Source organism: Oncorhynchus nerka, linkage group LG18, assembly GCF_034236695.1.
Source record: "Oncorhynchus nerka isolate Pitt River linkage group LG18, Oner_Uvic_2.0, whole genome shotgun sequence".
NCBI lineage: Eukaryota > Metazoa > Chordata > Actinopteri > Salmoniformes > Salmonidae > Oncorhynchus > Oncorhynchus nerka.
This window is the reverse complement of record NC_088413.1, coordinates 4,140,902-4,160,901: the sequence shown is the minus strand read 5'-3', so window position 1 is coordinate 4,160,901 and position 20,000 is coordinate 4,140,902. Positions and strand designations below refer to the sequence as shown.

Below are 20,000 nucleotides of genomic sequence, written 5' to 3'. Positions count from 1 at the left end.
ATTAATAACCACTAACTGGGCTTCCTGTAGCTAACCTACAATCATTACACCACATTAATAACCACTAACTGGGCTTCCTGCAGCTAACCCAGAATCATTACACCACATTAATAACCACTAACTGGGCTTCCTGTAGCTAACCTACAATCATTACACCACATTAATAACCACTAACTGGGCTTCCTGTAGCTAACCTACAATCATTACACCACATTAATAACCACTAACTGGGCTTCCTGTAGCTAACCTACAATCATTACACCACATTAATAACCACTAACTGGGCTTCCTGTAGCTAACCTACAATCATTACACCACATTAATAACCACTAACTGGGCTTCCTCCAACTAACCTACAATCATTACAACACATTAATAACCACTAACTGGGCTTCCTGCAGCTAACCTACAATCATTACACCACATTAATAACCACTAACTGGGCTTCCTCCAACTAACCTACAATCATTACACCACATTAATAACCACTAACTGGGCTTCCTGTAGCTAACCTAGAATCATTACACCACATTAATAACCACTAACTGGGCTTCCTGTAGCTAACCTAGAATCATTACACCACATTAATAACCACTAACTGGGCTTCCTCCAACTAACCTACAATCATTACACCACATTAATAACCACTAACTGGGCTTCCTCCAACTAACCTACAATCATTACACCACATTAATAACCACTAACTGGGCTTCCTCCAACTAACCTACAATCATTACACCACATTAATAACCACTAACTGGGCTTCCTGTAGCTAACCTAGAATCATTACACCACATTAATAACCACTAACTGGGCTTCCTGTAGCTAACCTAGAATCATTACACCACATTAATAACCACTAACTGGGCTTCCTCCAACTAACCTACAATCATTACACCACATTAATAACCACTAACTGGGCTTCCTGTAGCTAACCTACAATCATTACACCACATTAATAACCACTAACTGGGCTTCCTCCAACTAACCTAGAATCATTACACCACATTAATAACCACTAACTGGGCTTCCTGTAACTAACCTACAATCATTACACCACATTAATAACCACTAACTGGGCTTCCTCCAACTAACCTACAATCATTACACCACATTAATAACCACTAACTGGGCTTCCTGTAACTAACCTACAATCATTACACCACATTAATAACCACTAACTGGGCTTCCTCCAACTAACCTACAATCATTACAACACATTAATAACCACTAACTGGGCTTCCTGTAGCTAACCCAGAATCATTACACCACATTAATAACCACTAACTGGGCTTCCTCCAACTAACCTAGAATCATTACAACACATTAATAACCACTAACTGGGCTTCCTGTAGCTAACCCAGAATCATTACACCACATTAATAACCACTAACTGGGCTTCCTCCAACTAACCTACAATCATTACACCACATTAATAACCACTAACTGGGCTTCCTGCAGCTAACCTAGAATCATTACACCACATTAATAACCACTAACTGGGCTTCCTCCAACTAACCTACAATCATTACACCACATTAATAACCACTAACTGGGCTTCCTCCAACTAACCTACAATCATTACACCACATTAATAACCACTAACTGGGCTTCCTGTAGCTAACCTACAATCATTACACCACATTAATAACCACTAACTGGGCTTCCTCCAACTAACCTACAATCATTACACCACATTAATAACCACTAACTGGGCTTCCTGCAGCTAACCTACAATCATTACACCACATTAATAACCACTAACTGGGCTTCCTGTAACTAACCTACAATCATTACACCACATTAATAACCACTAACTGGGCTTCCTGTAGCTAACCTACAATCATTACACCACATTAATAACCACTAACTGGGCTTCCTGCAGCTAACCTACAATCATTACACCACATTAATAACCACTAACTGGGCTTCCTGCAGCTAACCTACAATCATTACACCACATTAATAACCACTAACTGGGCTTCCTCCAACTAACCTACAATCATTACACCACATTAATAACCACTAACTGGGCTTCCTCCAACTAACCTCCAATCATTACACCACATTAATAACCACTAACTGGGCTTCCTGTAGCTAACCTACAATCATTACAACACATTAATAACCACTAACTGGGCTTCCTGTAGCTAACCTACAATCATTACACCACATTAATAACCACTAACTGGGCTTCCTGTAGCTAACCTAGAATCATTACACCACATTAATAACCACTAACTGGGCTTCCTCCAACTAACCTACAATCATTACACCACATTAATAACCACTAACTGGGCTTCCTGTAGCTAACCTACAATCATTACACCACATTAATAACCACTAACTGGGCTTCCTGTAGCTAACCTACAATCATTACACCACATTAATAACCACTAACTGGGCTTCCTCCAACTAACCTACAATCATTACACCACATTAATAACCACTAACTGGGCTTCCTGTAGCTAACCTACAATCATTACACCACATTAATAACCACTAACTGGGCTTCCTGTAGCTAACCTACAATCATTACACCACATTAATAACCACTAACTGGGCTTCCTCCAACTAACCTACAATCATTACACCACATTAATAACCACTAACTGGGCTTCCTGTAGCTAACCTAGAATCATTACACCACATTAATAACCACTAACTGGGCTTCCTCCAACTAACCTACAATCATTACACCACATTAATAACCACTAACTGGGCTTCCTGTAGCTAACCCAGAATCATTACACCACATTAATAACCACTAACTGGGCTTCCTCCAACTAACCTAGAATCATTACACCACATTAATAACCACTAACTGGGCTTCCTGTAACTAACCTAGAATCATTACAACACATTAGCAGACTGATTAATATCCAGACATGGTCAGAACCTCTTTAGCGGCGCTCAGCGCATCTCGACGTAGCAACGACTGACGCATATCACTCATCATCAGGTCCCTGAAACATCAGAACACACAGTAACACACATCATCAGAACACACAGTAACACACATCATCAGAACACACAGTAACACACATCATCATCAGGTCCCTGAAACATCAGAACACACAGTAACACACTCATCATCAGGTCCCTGAAACATCAGAACACACAGTAACACACTCATCATCAGGTCCCTGAGACATCAGAACACACAGTAACACACTCATCATCAGGTCCCTGAAACATCAGAACACACAGTAACACACTCATCGTCAGGTCCCTGAAACATCAGAACACACAGTAACACACTCATCGTCAGGTCCCTGAAACATCAGAACACACAGTAACACACTCATCGTCAGGTCCCTGAAACATCAGAACACACAGTAACACACTCATCGTCAGGTCCCTGAAACATCAGAACACACAGTAACACACTCATCATCATGTCCCTGAAACATCAGAACACACAGTAACACACTCATCATCAGGTCCCTGAGACATCAGCACACACAGTAACACACTCATCATCAGGTCCCTGAGACATCAGAACACACAGTAACACACTCATCATCAGGTCCCTGAGACATCAGAACACACAGTAACACACTCATCATCAGGTCCCTGAAACATCAGAACACACAGTAACACACTCATCATCAGGTCCCTGAGACATCAGCACACATAGTAACACACTCATCATCAGGTCCCTGAGACATCAGAACACACAGTAACACACTCATCATCAGGTCCCTGAGACATCAGAACACACAGTAACACACTCATCATCAGGTCCCTGAGACATCAGAACACACAGTAACACACTCATCATCAGGTCCCTGAAACATCAGAACACACAGTAACACACTCATCATCAGGTCCCTGAAACATCAGAACACACAGTAACACACTCATCATCAGGTCCCTGAGACATCAGAACACACAGTATCACACTCATCATCAGGTCCCTGAAACATCAGAACACACAGTAACACACTCATCATCAGGTCCCTGAAACATCAGAACACACAGTAACACACTCATCATCAGGTCCCTGAAACATCAGAACACACAGTAACACACTCATCATCAGGTCCCTGAAACATCAGAACACACAGTAACACACTCATCATCAGGTCCCTGAAACATCAGAACACACAGTAACACACTCATCATCAGGTCCCTGAGACATCAGAACACACAGTAACACACATCATCATCAGGTCCCTGAAACATCAGAACACACAGTAACACACTCATCATCAGGTCCCTGAAACATCAGAACACACAGTAACACACTCATCATCAGGTCCCTGAGACATCAGAACACACAGTAACACACTCATCATCATCATCAGAACACACAGTAACACACTCATCATCAGGTCCCTGAAACATCAGAACACACAGTAACACACTCATCATCAGGTCCCTGAAACATCAGAACACACAGTAACACACTCATCGTCAGGTCGCTGAAACATCAGAACACACAGTAACACACTCATCGTCAGGTCCCTGAAACATCAGAACACACAGTAACACACTCATCATCAGGTCCCTGAAACATCAGAACACACAGTAACACACTCATCATCAGGTCCCTGAAACATCAGAACACACAGTAACACACTCATCATCAGGTCCCTGAAACATCAGAACACACAGTAACACACTCATCATCAGGTCCCTGAAACATCAGAACACACAGTAACACACTCATCATCAGGTCCCTGAAACATCAGAACACACAGTAACACACTCATCATCAGGTCCCTGAGACATCAGAACACACAGTAACACACATCATCATCAGGTCCCTGAAACATCAGAACACACAGTAACACACTCATCATCAGGTCCCTGAAACATCAGAACACACAGTAACACACTCATCATCAGGTCCCTGAGACATCAGAACACACAGTAACACACTCATCATCAGGTCCCTGAAACATCAGAACACACAGTAACACACTCATCATCAGGTCCCTGAAACATCAGAACACACAGTAACACACTCATCGTCAGGTCGCTGAAACATCAGAACACACAGTAAACATCAGGTCCCTGAAACATCAGAACACACAGTAACACACTCGTCAGGTCCCTGAAACATCAGAACACACAGTAACACACTCATCGTCAGGTCCCTGAAACATCAGAACACACAGTAACACACTCATCGTCAGGTCCCTGAAACATCAGAACACACAGTAACACACTCATCGTCAGGTCCCTGAAACATCAGAACACACAGTAACACACTCATCGTCAGGTCCCTGAAACATCAGAACACACAGTAACACACTCATCGTCAGGTCCCTGAAACATCAGAACACACAGTAACACACTCATCTCAGGTCCCTGAAACATCAGAACACACAGTAACACACTCCGTCAGGTCCCTGAAACATCAGAACACACAGTAACACACTCATCATCATGTCCCTGAAACATCAGAACACACAGTAACACACTCATCATCAGGTCCCTGAGACATCAGCACACACAGTAACACACTCATCATCAGGTCCCTGAGACATCAGAACACACAGTAACACACTCATCATCAGGTCCCTGAGACATCAGAACACACAGTAACACACTCATCATCAGGTCCCTGAAACATCAGAACACACAGTAACACACTCATCATCAGGTCCCTGAGACATCAGCACACACAGTAACACACTCATCATCAGGTCCCTGAGACATCAGAACACACAGTAACACACTCATCATCAGGTCCCTGAGACATCAGAACACACAGTAACACACTCATCATCAGGTCCCTGAGACATCAGAACACACAGTAACACACTCATCATCAGGTCCCTGAAACATCAGAACACACAGTAACACACTCATCATCAGGTCCCTGAAACATCAGAACACACAGTAACACACTCATCATCAGGTCCCTGAGACATCAGAACACACAGTAACACACTCATCATCAGGTCCCTGAAACATCACAACACACTCATCATCAGATCTTACATAGCAAAGCATTGATAAACTCGATGGAACAGTGTTTTAAAACTTCACTTGCTGCACTTAGCTAGCTAGTCTATCTGCCAGCCATCACTCAGGGGAGCTAGCTAGTCTATCTGCCAGCCATCACTGAGGGGAGCTAGCTAGCTAGCTAGCGTATCTGCCAGCCATCACTCAGGGGAGCTAGCTAGTCTATCTGCCAGCCATCACTCAGGGGAGCTAGCTAACGTATCTGCCAGCCATCACTCAGGGGAGCTAGCTAGCGTATCTGCCAGCCATCACTGAGGGGAGCTAGCTAGCTAGCTAGCGTATCTGCCAGCCATCACTCAGGGGAGCTATCTGCCAGCCATCACTCAGGGGAGCTATCTGCCAGCCATCACTCAGGGGAGCTATCTGCCAGCCATCACTCAGGGGAGCTATCTGCCAGCCATCACTCAGGGGAGCTATCTGCCAGCCATCACTCAGGGGAGCTATCTGCCAGCCATCACTCAGGGGAGCTATCTGCCAGCCATCACTCAGGGGAGCTATCTGCCAGCCATCACTCAGGGGAGCTATCTGCCAGCCATCACTCAGGGGAGCTATCTGCCAGCCATCACTCAGGGGAGCTATCTGCCAGCCATCACTCAGGGGAGCTAGCTAGTGTATCTGCCAGCCATCACTCAGGGGAGCTATCTGCCAGCCATCAGTCAGGGAGCTATCTGCCAGCTAGGCTAGCTAGCTAGTGTATCTGCCAGCCATCACTCAGGGGAGCTATCTAGCTAGCTAGTGTATCTGCCAGTCATCACTCAGGGAGCTATCTAGCTAGCTAGTGTATCTGCCAGCCATCAGCCAGGGGAACTATCTAGCTAGCTAGTGTATCTGCCAGCCATCACTCAGGGGAGCTATCTGCCAGCCATCAGTCAGGGGAACTATCTAGCTAGCTAGTGTATCTGCCAGCCATCACTCAGGGGAGCTATCTAGCTAGCTAGTGTATCTGCCAGTCATCACTCAGGGGAGCTATCTAGCTAGCTAGTATATCTGCCAGCCATCAGTCAGGGGAACTAGCTAACTAGCTAGTGTATCTGCCAGCCATCAGTCAGGGGAACTATCTAGCTAGCTAGTGTATCTGCCAGCCATCACTCAGGGGAGCTATCTAGCTAGCTAGTGTATCTGCCAGGCATCAGTCAGGGGAACTAGCTAACTAGCTAGTGTATCTGCCAGCCATCAGTCAGGGGAGCTATCTAGCTAGCTAGTGTATCTGCCAGCAATCACTCAGGGGAGCTAGCTAGTATATCTGCCAGCCATCACTCAGGGGAGCTATCTAGCTAGCTAGTGTATCTGCCAGCAATCACTCAGGGGAGCTAGCTAGTATATCTGCCAGCCATCACTCAGGGGAGCTAGCTAGCTAGCTAGTGTATCTGCCAGCCATCACTCAGGGAAGCTATCTGCTAGCCATCACTAAGGGGAGCTATCTGCCAGCCATCAGTCAGGGGAACTATCTAGCTAGCTAGTGTATCTGCCAGCCATCACTAAGGGGAACTATCTAGCTAGCTAGTGTATCTGCCAGCCATCACTAAGGGGAACTATCTAGCTAGCTAGTGTATCTGCCAGCCATCACTCAGGGGAGCTATCTAGCTAGCTAGTGTATCTGCCAGCCATCACTCAGGGGAGCTATCTAGCTAGCTAGTGTATCTGCCAGTCATCACTCAGGGGAGCTAGCTAACTAGCTAGTGTATCTGCCAGTCATTACTCAGGGGAGCTATCTAGCTAGCTAGTATATCTGCCAGTCATCAGTCAGGGAACTAGCTAGCTAGTGTATCTGCCAGCCATCAGTCAGGGGAACTAGCTAACTAGCTAGTGTATCTGCCAGCCATCAGTCAGGGGAGCTATCTAGCTAGCTAGTGTATCTGCCAGCCATCACTCAGGGGAGCTAGCTAGTATATCTGCCAGCCATCACTCAGGGGAGCTAGCTAGCTAGCTAGTGTATCTGCCAGCCATCACTCAGGGAAGCTATCTGCCAGCCATCACTAAGGGGAGCTATCTGCCAGCCATCACTCAGGGGAGCTATCTAGCTAGCTAGTCTATCTGCTAGCCATCACTAAGGGGAGCTATCTGCCAGCCATCAGTCAAGGGAACTATCTAGCTAGCTAGTGTATCTGCCAGCCATCAGTCAGGGGAGCTATCTAGCTAGCTAGTGTATCTGCCAGCCATCAGTCAGGGGAGCTATCTAGCTAGCTAGTGTATCTGCCAGTCATCACTCAGGGGAGCTAGCTAGTGTATCTGCCAGCCATCACTCAGGGGAGCTAGCTAGTGTATCTGCCAGCCATCACTCAGGGGAGCTATCTAGCTAGCTAGTGTATCTGCCAGTCATCACTCAGGGGAGCTATCTGCCAGCCATCAGTCAGGGGAACTAGCTAACTAGCTAGTGTATCTGCCAGCCATCAGTCAGGGGAACTATCTAGCTAGCTAGTGTATCTGCCAGCCATCACTCAGGGGAGCTAGCTAGTGTATCTGCCAGCCATCACTCAGGGGAGCTATCTAGCTAGCTAGTGTATCTGCCAGCCATCAGTCAGGGGAACTATCTAGCTAGCTAGTGTATCTGCCAGCCATCACTCAGGGGAGCTATCTGCCAGCCATCAGTCAGGGGAACTATCTAGCTAGCTAGTGTATCTGCCAGCCATCAGTCAGGGGAGCTATCTAGCTAGCTAGTGTATCTCCCAGCCATCACTCAGGGGAGCTATCTAGCTAGCTAGTGTATCTGCCAGCCATCACTCAGGGAGCTATCTAGCTAGCTAGTGTATCTGCCAGCCATCACTCAGGGAGCTATCTAGCTAGCTAGTGTATCTGCCAGTCATCACTCAGGGAGCTATCTAGCTAGCTAGTGTATCTGCCAGCCATCAGTCAGGGAACTAGCTAACTAGCTAGTGTATCTGCCATCCATCAGTCAGGGAACTATCTAGCTAGCTAGTGTATCTGCCAGCCATCACTCAGGGGAGCTATCTAGCTAGCTAGTGTATCTGCCAGCCATCAGTCAGTGGAACTAGTTAACTAGCTAGTGTATCTGCCAGCCATCACTCAGGGGAGCTATCTAGCTAGCTAGTGTATCTGCCAGTCATCACTCAGGGGAGCTATCTGCCAGCCATCAGTCAGGGGAACTAGCTAACTAGCTAGTGTATCTGCCAGCCATCAGTCAGGGGAACTATCTAGCTAGCTAGTGTATCTGCCAGCCATCACTCAGGGGAGCTAGCTAGTGTATCTGCCAGCCATCACTCAGGGGAGCTATCTAGCTAGCTAGTGTATCTGCCAGCCATCAGTCAGGGGAACTATCTAGCTAGCTAGTGTATCTGCCAGCCATCACTCAGGGGAGCTATCTGCCAGCCATCAGTCAGGGGAACTATCTAGCTAGCTAGTGTATCTGCCAGCCATCAGTCAGGGGAGCTATCTAGCTAGCTAGTGTATCTCCCAGCCATCACTCAGGGGAGCTATCTAGCTAGCTAGTGTATCTGCCAGCCATCACTCAGGGGAGCTATCTAGCTAGCTAGTGTATCTGCCAGCCATCACTCAGGGGAGCTATCTAGCTAGCTAGTGTATCTGCCAGTCATCACTCAGGGGAGCTATCTAGCTAGCTAGTGTATCTGCCAGCCATCAGTCAGGGGAACTAGCTAACTAGCTAGTGTATCTGCCATCCATCAGTCAGGGGAACTATCTAGCTAGCTAGTGTATCTGCCAGCCATCACTCAGGGGAGCTATCTAGCTAGCTAGTGTATCTGCCAGCCATCAGTCAGTGGAACTAGTTAACTAGCTAGTGTATCTGCCAGCCATCAGTCAGGGGAGCTATTTAGCTAGCTAGTGTATCTGCCAGCCATCAGTCAGGGGAACTATCTAGCTAGCTAGTGTATCTGCCAGCCATCACTCAGGGGAGCTATCTGCCAGCCATCAGTCAGGGGAACTATCTAGCTAGCTAGTGTATCTGCCAGCCATCAGTCAGGGGAGCTATCTAGCTAGCTAGTGTATCTGCCAGCCATCACTCAGGGGAGCTATCTAGCTAGCTGGTGTATCTGCCAGCCATCAGTCAGGGGAACTAGCTAACTAGCTAGTGTATCTGCCAGCCATCACTCAGGGGAGCTATCTGCCAGCCATCAGTCAGGGGAACTATCTAGCTAGCTAGTGTATCTGCCAGTCATCACTCAGGGGAGCTATCTAGCTAGCTAGTGTATCTGCCAGTCATCACTCAGGGGAGCTATCTAGCTAGCTAGTGTATCTGCCAGTCATCACTCAGGGGAGCTATCTAGCTAGCTAGTGTATCTGCCAGTCATCACTCAGGGGAGCTATCTAGCTAGCTAGTGTATCTGCCAGTCATCACTCAGGGGAGCTATCTAGCTAGCTAGTGTATCTGCCAGTCATCACTCAGGGGAGCTATCTAGCTAGCTAGTGTATTTGCCAGTCATCACTCAGGGGAGCTATCTAGCTAGCTAGTGTATCTGCCAGCCATCAGTCAGGGGAACTATCTAGCTAGCTAGTGTATCTGCCAGCCATCAGTCAGGGGAACTATCTAGCTAGCTAGTGTATCTGCCAGTCATCAGTCAGGGGAACTATCTAGTGTATCTGCCAGTCATCAGTCAGGGGAGCTATCTAGCTAGCTAGTGTATCTGCCAGCCATCAGTCAGTGGAACTAGTTAACTAGCTAGTGTATCTGCCAGCCATCAGTCAGTGGAACTAGTTAACTAGCTAGTGTATCTGCCAGCCATCAGTCAGGGGAGCTATCTAGCTAGCTAGTGTATCTGCCAGTCATCACTCAGGGGAGCTATCTAGCTAGCTAGTGTATCTGCCAGTCATCACTCAGGGGAGCTATCTAGCTAGCTAGTGTATTTGCCAGTCATCACTCAGGGGAGCTATCTAGCTAGCTAGTGTATCTGCCAGCCATCAGTCAGGGGAACTATCTAGCTAGCTAGTGTATCTGCCAGCCATCAGTCAGGGGAACTATCTAGCTAGCTAGTGTATCTGCCAGTCATCAGTCAGGGGAACTATCTAGTGTATCTGCCAGTCATCAGTCAGGGGAGCTATCTAACTAGCTAGTGTATCTGCCAGTCATCAGTCAGGGGAGCTAGCTAGTGTGTCTGCCAGTCATCAGTCAGGGGAGCTATCCAGTATAGTGAACCAGAATCTGTCCGTACAGGAGAAGTTGAACATGCAGATCCTTCTTAATGCCCAGGAAGCCGCCATTCAACTTGGACCAGCTATTCAAGCTGAAAAATGTGAAGATGTTTGGCACTCATACCACCAAATAACGGAGGTACGCTAAACAACTAGTCATTACTGTCATCCCAAAACGGCCAAAAAGGCATCCCAACCAATATACAGACCAATATACAGACTCCATGTTGTGTCCCAAAACTACAATACTCTGCTTAACAAGCAAACCACGGAAAGAGGCGAGTTATAGTCGGTTTGTTTGTATCCTAGAAACTAACTAGCTATGGTTGCTGTTGTTTGCTCTATTACAACGGGTTTGTGTAACTACGCGAGTTACGCAGTTAATATAGAAACGCTTTCTTACCTTGAAAGAGAAGATATTTTAAAGCGACAGGGTGCATGCGCCACTGTTTACACTTTCAACTACGGAAACCCATGAAGTACAAACAGAGGACAACTGCCCCGTCCGTCACAACGCATTTGGTTCTGTTCTGATGGGGGTTTATCAGCATTCAACGTTTGATTGTGTTAGTTGGTACTGAACCAGAAAACACACTGAGTATGATGACAGATAGTTCTACATTTAACTGACTTGACCTCGAGTGGAAACTAATGGGCTGCTGGCTGCTTAACCAAATGGATATATGGGTTTATCTAAAAATCAATTCAAATTGTATTGGTCCATACACATATTTAGCAGATGTTGTGTAATATCTAACAATTCACAAGAATACACACAAATAGTTTGAGAACATTTCTCTCCACCTCTCTGTTCATCTCCTCTCCTAGGTGAGAGTATTGTTTGCTTGGAATTATCTCTCAGTTGAGAGGAATAAGGAGAGGAGACGAGGGGAATAAGGAGAGGAGACGAGGGGAATAAGGAGAGGAGACGAGGGGAATAAGGAGAGGAGACGAGGGGAATAAGGAGATAAATCAAATTGAACTTTATTTGTCACATGCGCCGAATACAACAAGAGTAGACTTTACCGTGAAATGCTGACTATACAAGCTCTTAACCAACAGTTCAAGAAGAGGTAAGAAAATATCTACCAAATAAACTAAAGTAAAAAATTATAAAAAGTAAAACAATAAACTAACAATAACGAGGCTTTATACAGGGGGCACCGGTACAGAGTCAATGTGGAGGCTATATACAGGGTGTACCAGTACAGAGTCAATGTGGAGGCTATATACAGGGGGTACCGGTACAGAGTCAATGTGGAGGCTATATACAGGGGGTACCGGTACAGAGTCAATGGGGAGGCTATATACAGGGGGCACCGGTACAGAGTCAATGTGGAGGTTATATACAGGGGGTACCGGTACAGAGTCAATGTGGAGGTTATATACAGGGGGCACCGGTACAGAGTCAATGTGGAGGCTATATACAGAGGGTACCGGTACAGAGTCAATGTGGAGGCTATATACAGGGGATACCGGTACAGAGTCAATGTGGAGGCTATATACAGGGGGTACCGGTACAGAGTCAATGTGGAGGCTATATACAGGGGGTCCCGGTACAGAGTCAATGTGGAGGCTATATACAGGGGGTACCAGTACAGAGTCAATGTGGAGGCTATATACAGGGGGTACCGGTACAGAGTCAATGTGGAGGCTATATACAGGGGGTACCGGTACAGAGTCAATGTGGAGGCTATATACAGGGGGTACCGGTACAGAGTCAATGTGGAGGCTATATACAGGGGTTACAGGTACAGAGTCAATGTGGAGGCTATATACAGGGGGGTACAGGTACAGAGTCAATGTGGAGGCTATATACAGGGGGTACCGGTACAGAGTCAATGTGGAGGCTTTTTACAGGGGGTACCGGTACAGAGTCAATGTGGAGGCTATATACAGGGGGTACCGGTACAGAGTCAATGTGGAGGCTATATACAGGGGGTACCGGTACAGAGTCAATGTGGAGGCTATATACAGGGGGTACCGGTACAGAGTCAATGTGGAGGCTATATACAGGGGGTACCAGTACAGAGTCAATGTGGAGGCTATATACAGGGGGTACCGGTACAGAGTCAATGTGGAGGCTTTATACAGGGGGGTACCGGTACCGAGTCAATATGGAGGCTATATACAGGGGGTACCAGTACAGAGTAAATGTGGAGGCTATATACAGGGGGTACCGGTACAGAGTCAATATGGAGGCTATATACAGGGGGTACCAGTACAGAGTAAATGTGGAGGCTATATACAGGGAGTACTGGTACAGAGTCAATGTGGAGACTATATACAGGGGGTACCAGTACAGAGTCAATGTGGAGGCTTTATACAGGGGGTACCAGTACAGAGTCAATGTGGAGGTTATATACATGGGGTACCGGTACAGAGTCAATGTGGAGGTTATATACATGGGGTACCGGTACAGAGTCAATGTGGAGGCTATATATAGGGGGTACCGGTACAGAGTCAATGTGGAGGCTATATACAGGGGGTACCGGTACAGAGTCAATGTGGAGGCTATATACAGGGGGTACCGGTACAGAGTCAATGTGGAGGCTATATACAGGGGGTACCGGTACAGAGTCAATGTGGAGACTATATACAGGTGGTACCAGTACAGAGTCAATGTGGAGACTATATACAGGGGGTACCGGTACAGAGTCAATGTGGAGACTATATACAGGGGGGTACCGGTACAGAGTCAATATGGAGGCTATATACAGGGGGCACCGGTACAGAGTCAATGTGGAGGCTATATACAGGGGGTACAGGTACAGAGTCAATGTGGAGGCTATATACAGGGTATTACGGTACAGAGTCAATGTGGAGGCTATATACAGGGTGTTACGGTACAGAGTCAGTGTGGAGGCTATATACAGGGGGTACCGGTACAGAGTCAGTGTGGAGGCTATATACAGGGTGTTACGGTACAGAGTCAGTGTGGAGGCTATATACAGGGGGTACCGGTACAGAGTCAGTGTGGAGGCTATATACAGGGGGCACCGGTACAGAGTCAGTGTGGAGGCTATATACAGGGTGTTACGGTACAGAGTCAGTGTGGAGGCTATATACAGGGGGTACCGGTACAGAGTCAGTGTGGAGGCTATATACAGGGTGTTACGGTACAGAGTCAGTGTGGAGGCTATATACAGGGGGTACCGGTACAGAGTCAGTGTGGAGGCTATATACAGGGTGTTACGGTACAGAGTCAGTGTGGAGGCTATATACAGGGTGTTACGGTACAGAGTCAGTGTGGAGGCTATATACAGGGGGTACCGGTACAGAGTCAATATGGAGGCTATATACAGGGTGTTACGGTACAGAGCCAATATGGAGGCTATATACAGGGGGTACCGGTACAGAGTCAATGTGGAGGCTATATACAGGGGGTACCGGTACAGAGTCAATGTGGAGGCTATATACAGGGGGCACCGGTACTGAGTCAATGTGGAGGCTATATACAGGGGGTACCGGTACAGAGTCAATGTGGAGGCTATATACAGGGGTACCGGTACAGAGTCAATGTGGAGGCTTTATACAGAGGGTACCGGTACAGAGTCAATGTGGAGGCTATATACAGGGGGTTACGGTATAGAGTCAATATGGAGGCTATATACAGGGGGTACCGGTACAGAGTCAATGTGGAGGCTATATACAGGGGGTACCGGTACAGAGTCAATGTGGAGGCTATATACAGGGGGTACCGGTACAGAGTCAATGTGGAGGCTATATACAGGGGGTACCGGTACAGAGTCAATGTGGAGGCTTTATACAGGGGTACCGGTACAGAGTCAATGTGGAGGCTATATACAGGGGGTACTGGTACAGAGTCAATGTGGAGGCTATATACAGGGGGTACCGGTACAGAGTCAGTGTGGAGGCTATATACAGGGGGTACTGGTACAGAGTCAATGTGGAGGCTTTATACAGGGGGTACCGGTACAGAGTCAATGTGGAGGCTATATAAAGGGGGCACCGGTACTGAGTCAATGTGGAGGCTATATACAGGGGGTACCGGTACAGAGTCAATGTGGAGGCTATATACAGGGGGTACCGGTACAGAGTCAATGTGGAGGCTATATACAGGGGGTACCGGTACAGAGTCAATGTGGAGGCTATATACAGGGGGTACCAGTACAGAGTCAATGTGGAGGCTATATACAGGGGGTACCGGTACAGAGTCAATGTGGAGGCTTTATACAGGGGGGTACCGGTACCGAGTCAATGTGGAGGCTATATACAGGGGGTACCGGTACAGAGTCAATGTGGAGGCTATATACAGGGGGTACCGGTACAGAGTCAATGTGGAGGCTATATACAGGGGGTACCGGTACAGAGTCAATGTGGAGACTGTATACAGGGGGTACCGGTACCGAGTCAATGTGGAGGCTATATACAGGGGGTACCGGTACAGAGTCAATGTGGAGGCTATATACAGGGGGTACCGGTACAGAGTCAATGTGGAGGCTTTATACAGGGGGTACCGGTACAGAGTCAGTGTGGAGGCTTTATACAGGTGGTACCGGTACAGAGTCAATGTGGAGGCATTATACAGGTGGTACCGGTACAGAGTCAATGTGGAGGCTATATACAGGGGGTACCGGTACAGAGTCAATGTGGAGGCTATATACAGGGGGTACCGGTACAGAGTCAATGTGGAGGCTATATACAGGGGGTACTGGTACAGAGTCAATGTGGAGGCTATATACAGGGGGTACTGGTACAGAGTCAATGTGGAGACTATATACAGGGGGTACTGGTACAGAGTCAATGTGGAGGCTATACACAGGGGGTACCGGTACAGAGTCAATGTGGAGACTATATACAGGGGGTACCAGTACAGAGTCAATGTGGAGGCTATATACAGGGGGTACCGGTACAGAGTCAATGTGGAGGCTATATACAGGGGGGTACAGGTACAGAGTCAATGTGGAGGATATATACAGGGGGTACCGGTACAGAGTCAATGTGGAGGCTATATACAGGGGGTACCGGTACAGAGTCAATGTGGAGGCTATATACAGGGGGGTACAGGTACAGAGTCAATGTGGAGGATATATACAGGGGTACCGGTACAGAGTCAATGTGGAGGCTATATACAGGGGTACCGGTACAGAGTCAATGTGGAGGCTATATACAGGGGGTACAGGTACAGAGTCAATGTGGAGGATATATACAGGGGTACCGGTACAGAGTCAATGTGGAGGCTATATACAGGGGGTACCGGTACAGAGTCAATGTGGAGGCTATATACAGGGGGTACAGGTACAGAGTCAATGTGGAGGATATATACAGGGGGTACCGGTACAGAGTCAATGTGGAGGCTATATACAGGGGGTACCGGTACAGAGTCAATGTGGAGGCTATATACAGGGTATTACGGTACCGAGTCAGTGTGGAGGCTATATACAGGGGGTACCGGTACAGAGTCAATGTGGAGGCTATATACAGGGGTACCGGTACAGAGTCAATGTGGAGGCTATATACAGGGGTACCAGTACAGAGTCAATATGGAGGCTATATACAGGGGGTACGGTACAGAGTCAATGTGGAGGCTATATACAGGGGAACCGGTACAGAGTCAATGTGGAGGCTATATACAGGGTGTACTGGTACAGAGTCAATGTGGAGACTATATACAGGGGTACCAGTACAGAGTCAATGTGGAGACTATATACAGGGGTACCGGTACAGAGTCAATGTGGAGGCTATATACCGGGGTACTAGTACAGAGTCAATGTGGAGGCTATATACAGGGGTACGGTACAGAGTCAATGTGGAGGCTATATACAGGGGTACCGGTACAGAGTCAATGTGGAGGCTATATACAGGGGTACCGGTACAGAGTCAATGTGGAGGCTATATACAGGGGGTACCGGTACAGAGTCAATGTGGAGGCTATATACAGGGTGTACTGGTACAGAGTCAATGTGAAGACTATATACAGGGGTACCAGTACAGAGTCAATGTGGAGACTATATACAGGGGTACCGGTACAGAGTCAATGTGGAGGCTATATACAGGGGGTACTAGTACAGAGTCAATGTGGAGGCTATATACAGGGGGTACCGGTACAGAGTCAATGTGGAGGCTATATACAGGGGTACCGGTACAGAGTCAATGTGGAGGCTATATACAGGGGTACCGGTACAGAGTCAATGTGGAGGCTATATACAGGGGGTACCGGTACAGAGTCAATGTGGAGGCTTTTTACAGGGGGTACCGGTACAGAGTCAATGTGGAGACTATATACAGGGAGTACCGGTACAGAGTCAATGTGGAGGCTATATACAGGGGGTACCGGTACAGAGTCAATATGGAGGCTATATACAGGGTGTTACGGTACAGAGTCAATGTGGAGGCTATATACAGGGGGTACTAGTACAGAGTCAATGTGGAGGCTATATACAGGGGGCACCGGTACAGAGTCAATGTGGAGGCTATATACAGGGGGTACCAGTACAGAGTCAATGTGGAGGCTATATACAGGGGGTACCGGTACAGAGTCAATGTGGAGGCTATATACAGGGGGTACCGGTACCGAGTCAGTGTGGAGGCTATATACAGGGTGTACCAGTACAGAGTCAATGTGGAGGCTATATACAGGGGGTACCGGTACAGAGTCAATGTGGAGGCTATATACAGGGCGTACCGGTACAGAGTCAATGTGGAGGCTATATACAGGGGGTACCGGTACAGAGTCAATGTGGAGGCTATATACAGGGTATTACGGTACAGAGTCAATGTGGAGGCTATATACAGGGGGTACCGGTACAGAGTCAATGTGGAGGCTATATACAGGGGGTACCTGTACAGAGTCAATGTAGAGGCTATATACAGGGGGTACCGGTACAGAGTCAATGTGGAGGCTATATAGAGGGGGTACCGGTACAGAGTCAATGTGGAGGCTATATACAGGGTATTACGGTACCGAGTCAGTGTGGAGGCTATATACAGGGGGTACCGGTATCGAGTCAGTGTGGAGGCTATATACAGGGGGTACCGGTACAGAGTCAATGTGGAGGCTATATACAGGGGGTACCGGTACAGAGTCAATGTGGAGGCTATATACAGGGGGTACCGGTACAGAGTCAGTGTGGAGGCTATATACAGGGAGTACCGGTACAGAGTCAATGTGGAGGCTATATACAGGGGTACCGGTACAGAGTCAATGTGGAGGCTATATACAGGGGTCCCGGTACAGAGTCAATGTGGAGGCTATTTACAGGGGGTACCGGTACAGAGTCAATGTGGAGGCTATATACAGGGGGTACTGGTACAGAGTCAATGTGGAGGCTATATACAGGGGGTACCAGTACAGAGTCAATGTGGAGGCTATATACAGGGGGTACCGGTACAGAGTCAATGTGGAGGCTATATACAGGGGGTACCAGTACAGAGTCAATGTGGAGGCTATATACAGGGGGTACCGGTACAGAGTCAATGTGGAGGCTATATACAGGGGGTTACGGTACAGAGTCAATGTGGAGACTATATACAGGGAGTACCGGTACAGAGTCAATGTGGAGGCTATATACAGGGGGTACCGGTACAGAGTCAATGTGGAGGCTATATACAGGGGGTACCAGTACAGAGTCAATGTGGAGACTATATACAGGGGGTACCAGTACAGAGTCAATGTGGAGACTATATACAGGGGGTACCGGTACAGAGTCAATGTGGAGGCTATATACAGGGGGTACCGGTACAGAGTCAATGTGGAGGCTATATACAGGGGGTTACGGTACAGAGTCAATGTGGAGGCTATATACATGGGGTACCGGTACAGAGTCAATGTGGAGGCTATATACAGGGGGTACCTGTACAGAGTCAATGTGGAGGCTATATACAGGTGGTACCGGTACAGAGTCAATGTGGAGGCTATATACAGGGGGTACCAGTACAGAGTCAATGTGGAGGCTATATACAGGGGGTACCTGTACAGAGTCAATGTGGAGGCTATATACAGGGGGTACCAGTACAGAGTCAATGTGGAGGTTATATACAGGGGGTACCAGTACAGAGTCAATGTGGAGGTTATATACAGGGGGTACCGGTACAGAGTCAGTGTGGAGGCTATATACAGGGGATACCGGTACAGAGTCAATGTGGAGGCTATATACAGGGGGTACCAGTACCGTTATCAGTGTGGAGGCTAAATACAGGGGGTACTGGTTCCAAGTTGATATGCAGGACGACAGGTTAGTTGATTAATTTGTACATGTAGGTAGGGGTGAAGTGACTATGTATAGATAATAAACAGAGAGTACATGTAGGTAGGGGTGAAGTGACTATAGATAATAAACAGAGAGTACATGTAGGTAGGGGTGAAGTGACTATAGATAATAAACAGAGAGTACATGTAGGTAGGGGTGAAGTGACTATAGATAATAAACAGAGAGTACATGTAGGTAGGGGTGAAGTGACTATAGATAATAAACAGAGAGTACATGTAGGTAGGGGTGAAGTGACTATAGATAATAAACAGAGAGTACATGTAGGTAGGGGTGAAGTGACTATAGATAATAAACAGAGAGTACATGTAGGTAGGGGTGAAGTGACTATAGATAATAAACAGAGAGTACATGTAGGTAGGGGTGAAGTGACTATAGATAATAAACAGAGAGTACATGTAGGTAGGGGTGAAGTGACTATAGATAATAAACAGAGAGTACATGTAGGTAGGGGTGAAGTGACTATGTATAGATAATAAACAGAGAGTACATGTAGGTAGGGGTGAAGTGACTATCTATAGATAATAAACAGAGAGTACATGTAGGTAGGGGTGAAGTGACTATAGATAATAAACAGAGAGTACATGTAGGTAGGGGTGAAGTGACTATGTATAGATAATAAACAGAGAGTACATGTAGGTAGGGGTGAAGTGACTATGTATAGATAATAAACAGAGAGTACATGTA

The 20,000-nt window shown here is 47.1% G+C and overlaps 1 protein-coding gene across 1 annotated transcript in view; it reads right to left on the bottom strand.

The window, feature by feature from the left end:
* Positions 1 to 11,583, bottom strand: part of LOC135561719 (integrator complex subunit 15-like) — a 157,485-nt gene extending 145,902 nt beyond the window's left edge. Inside the window, exons 1-2 of the mRNA XM_065003454.1 lie at positions 11,486 to 11,583; positions 2,900 to 2,966 (exon numbers count right to left, since the gene is read on the bottom strand). Of these exons, the coding sequence (XP_064859526.1) occupies positions 2,900 to 2,959 (60 nt within the window). The 5' untranslated portion in view covers positions 2,960 to 2,966; positions 11,486 to 11,583. The remainder of the gene's footprint in view (positions 1 to 2,899; positions 2,967 to 11,485) is intronic.
* Positions 11,584 to 20,000: the final 8,417 nt, after the last annotated feature.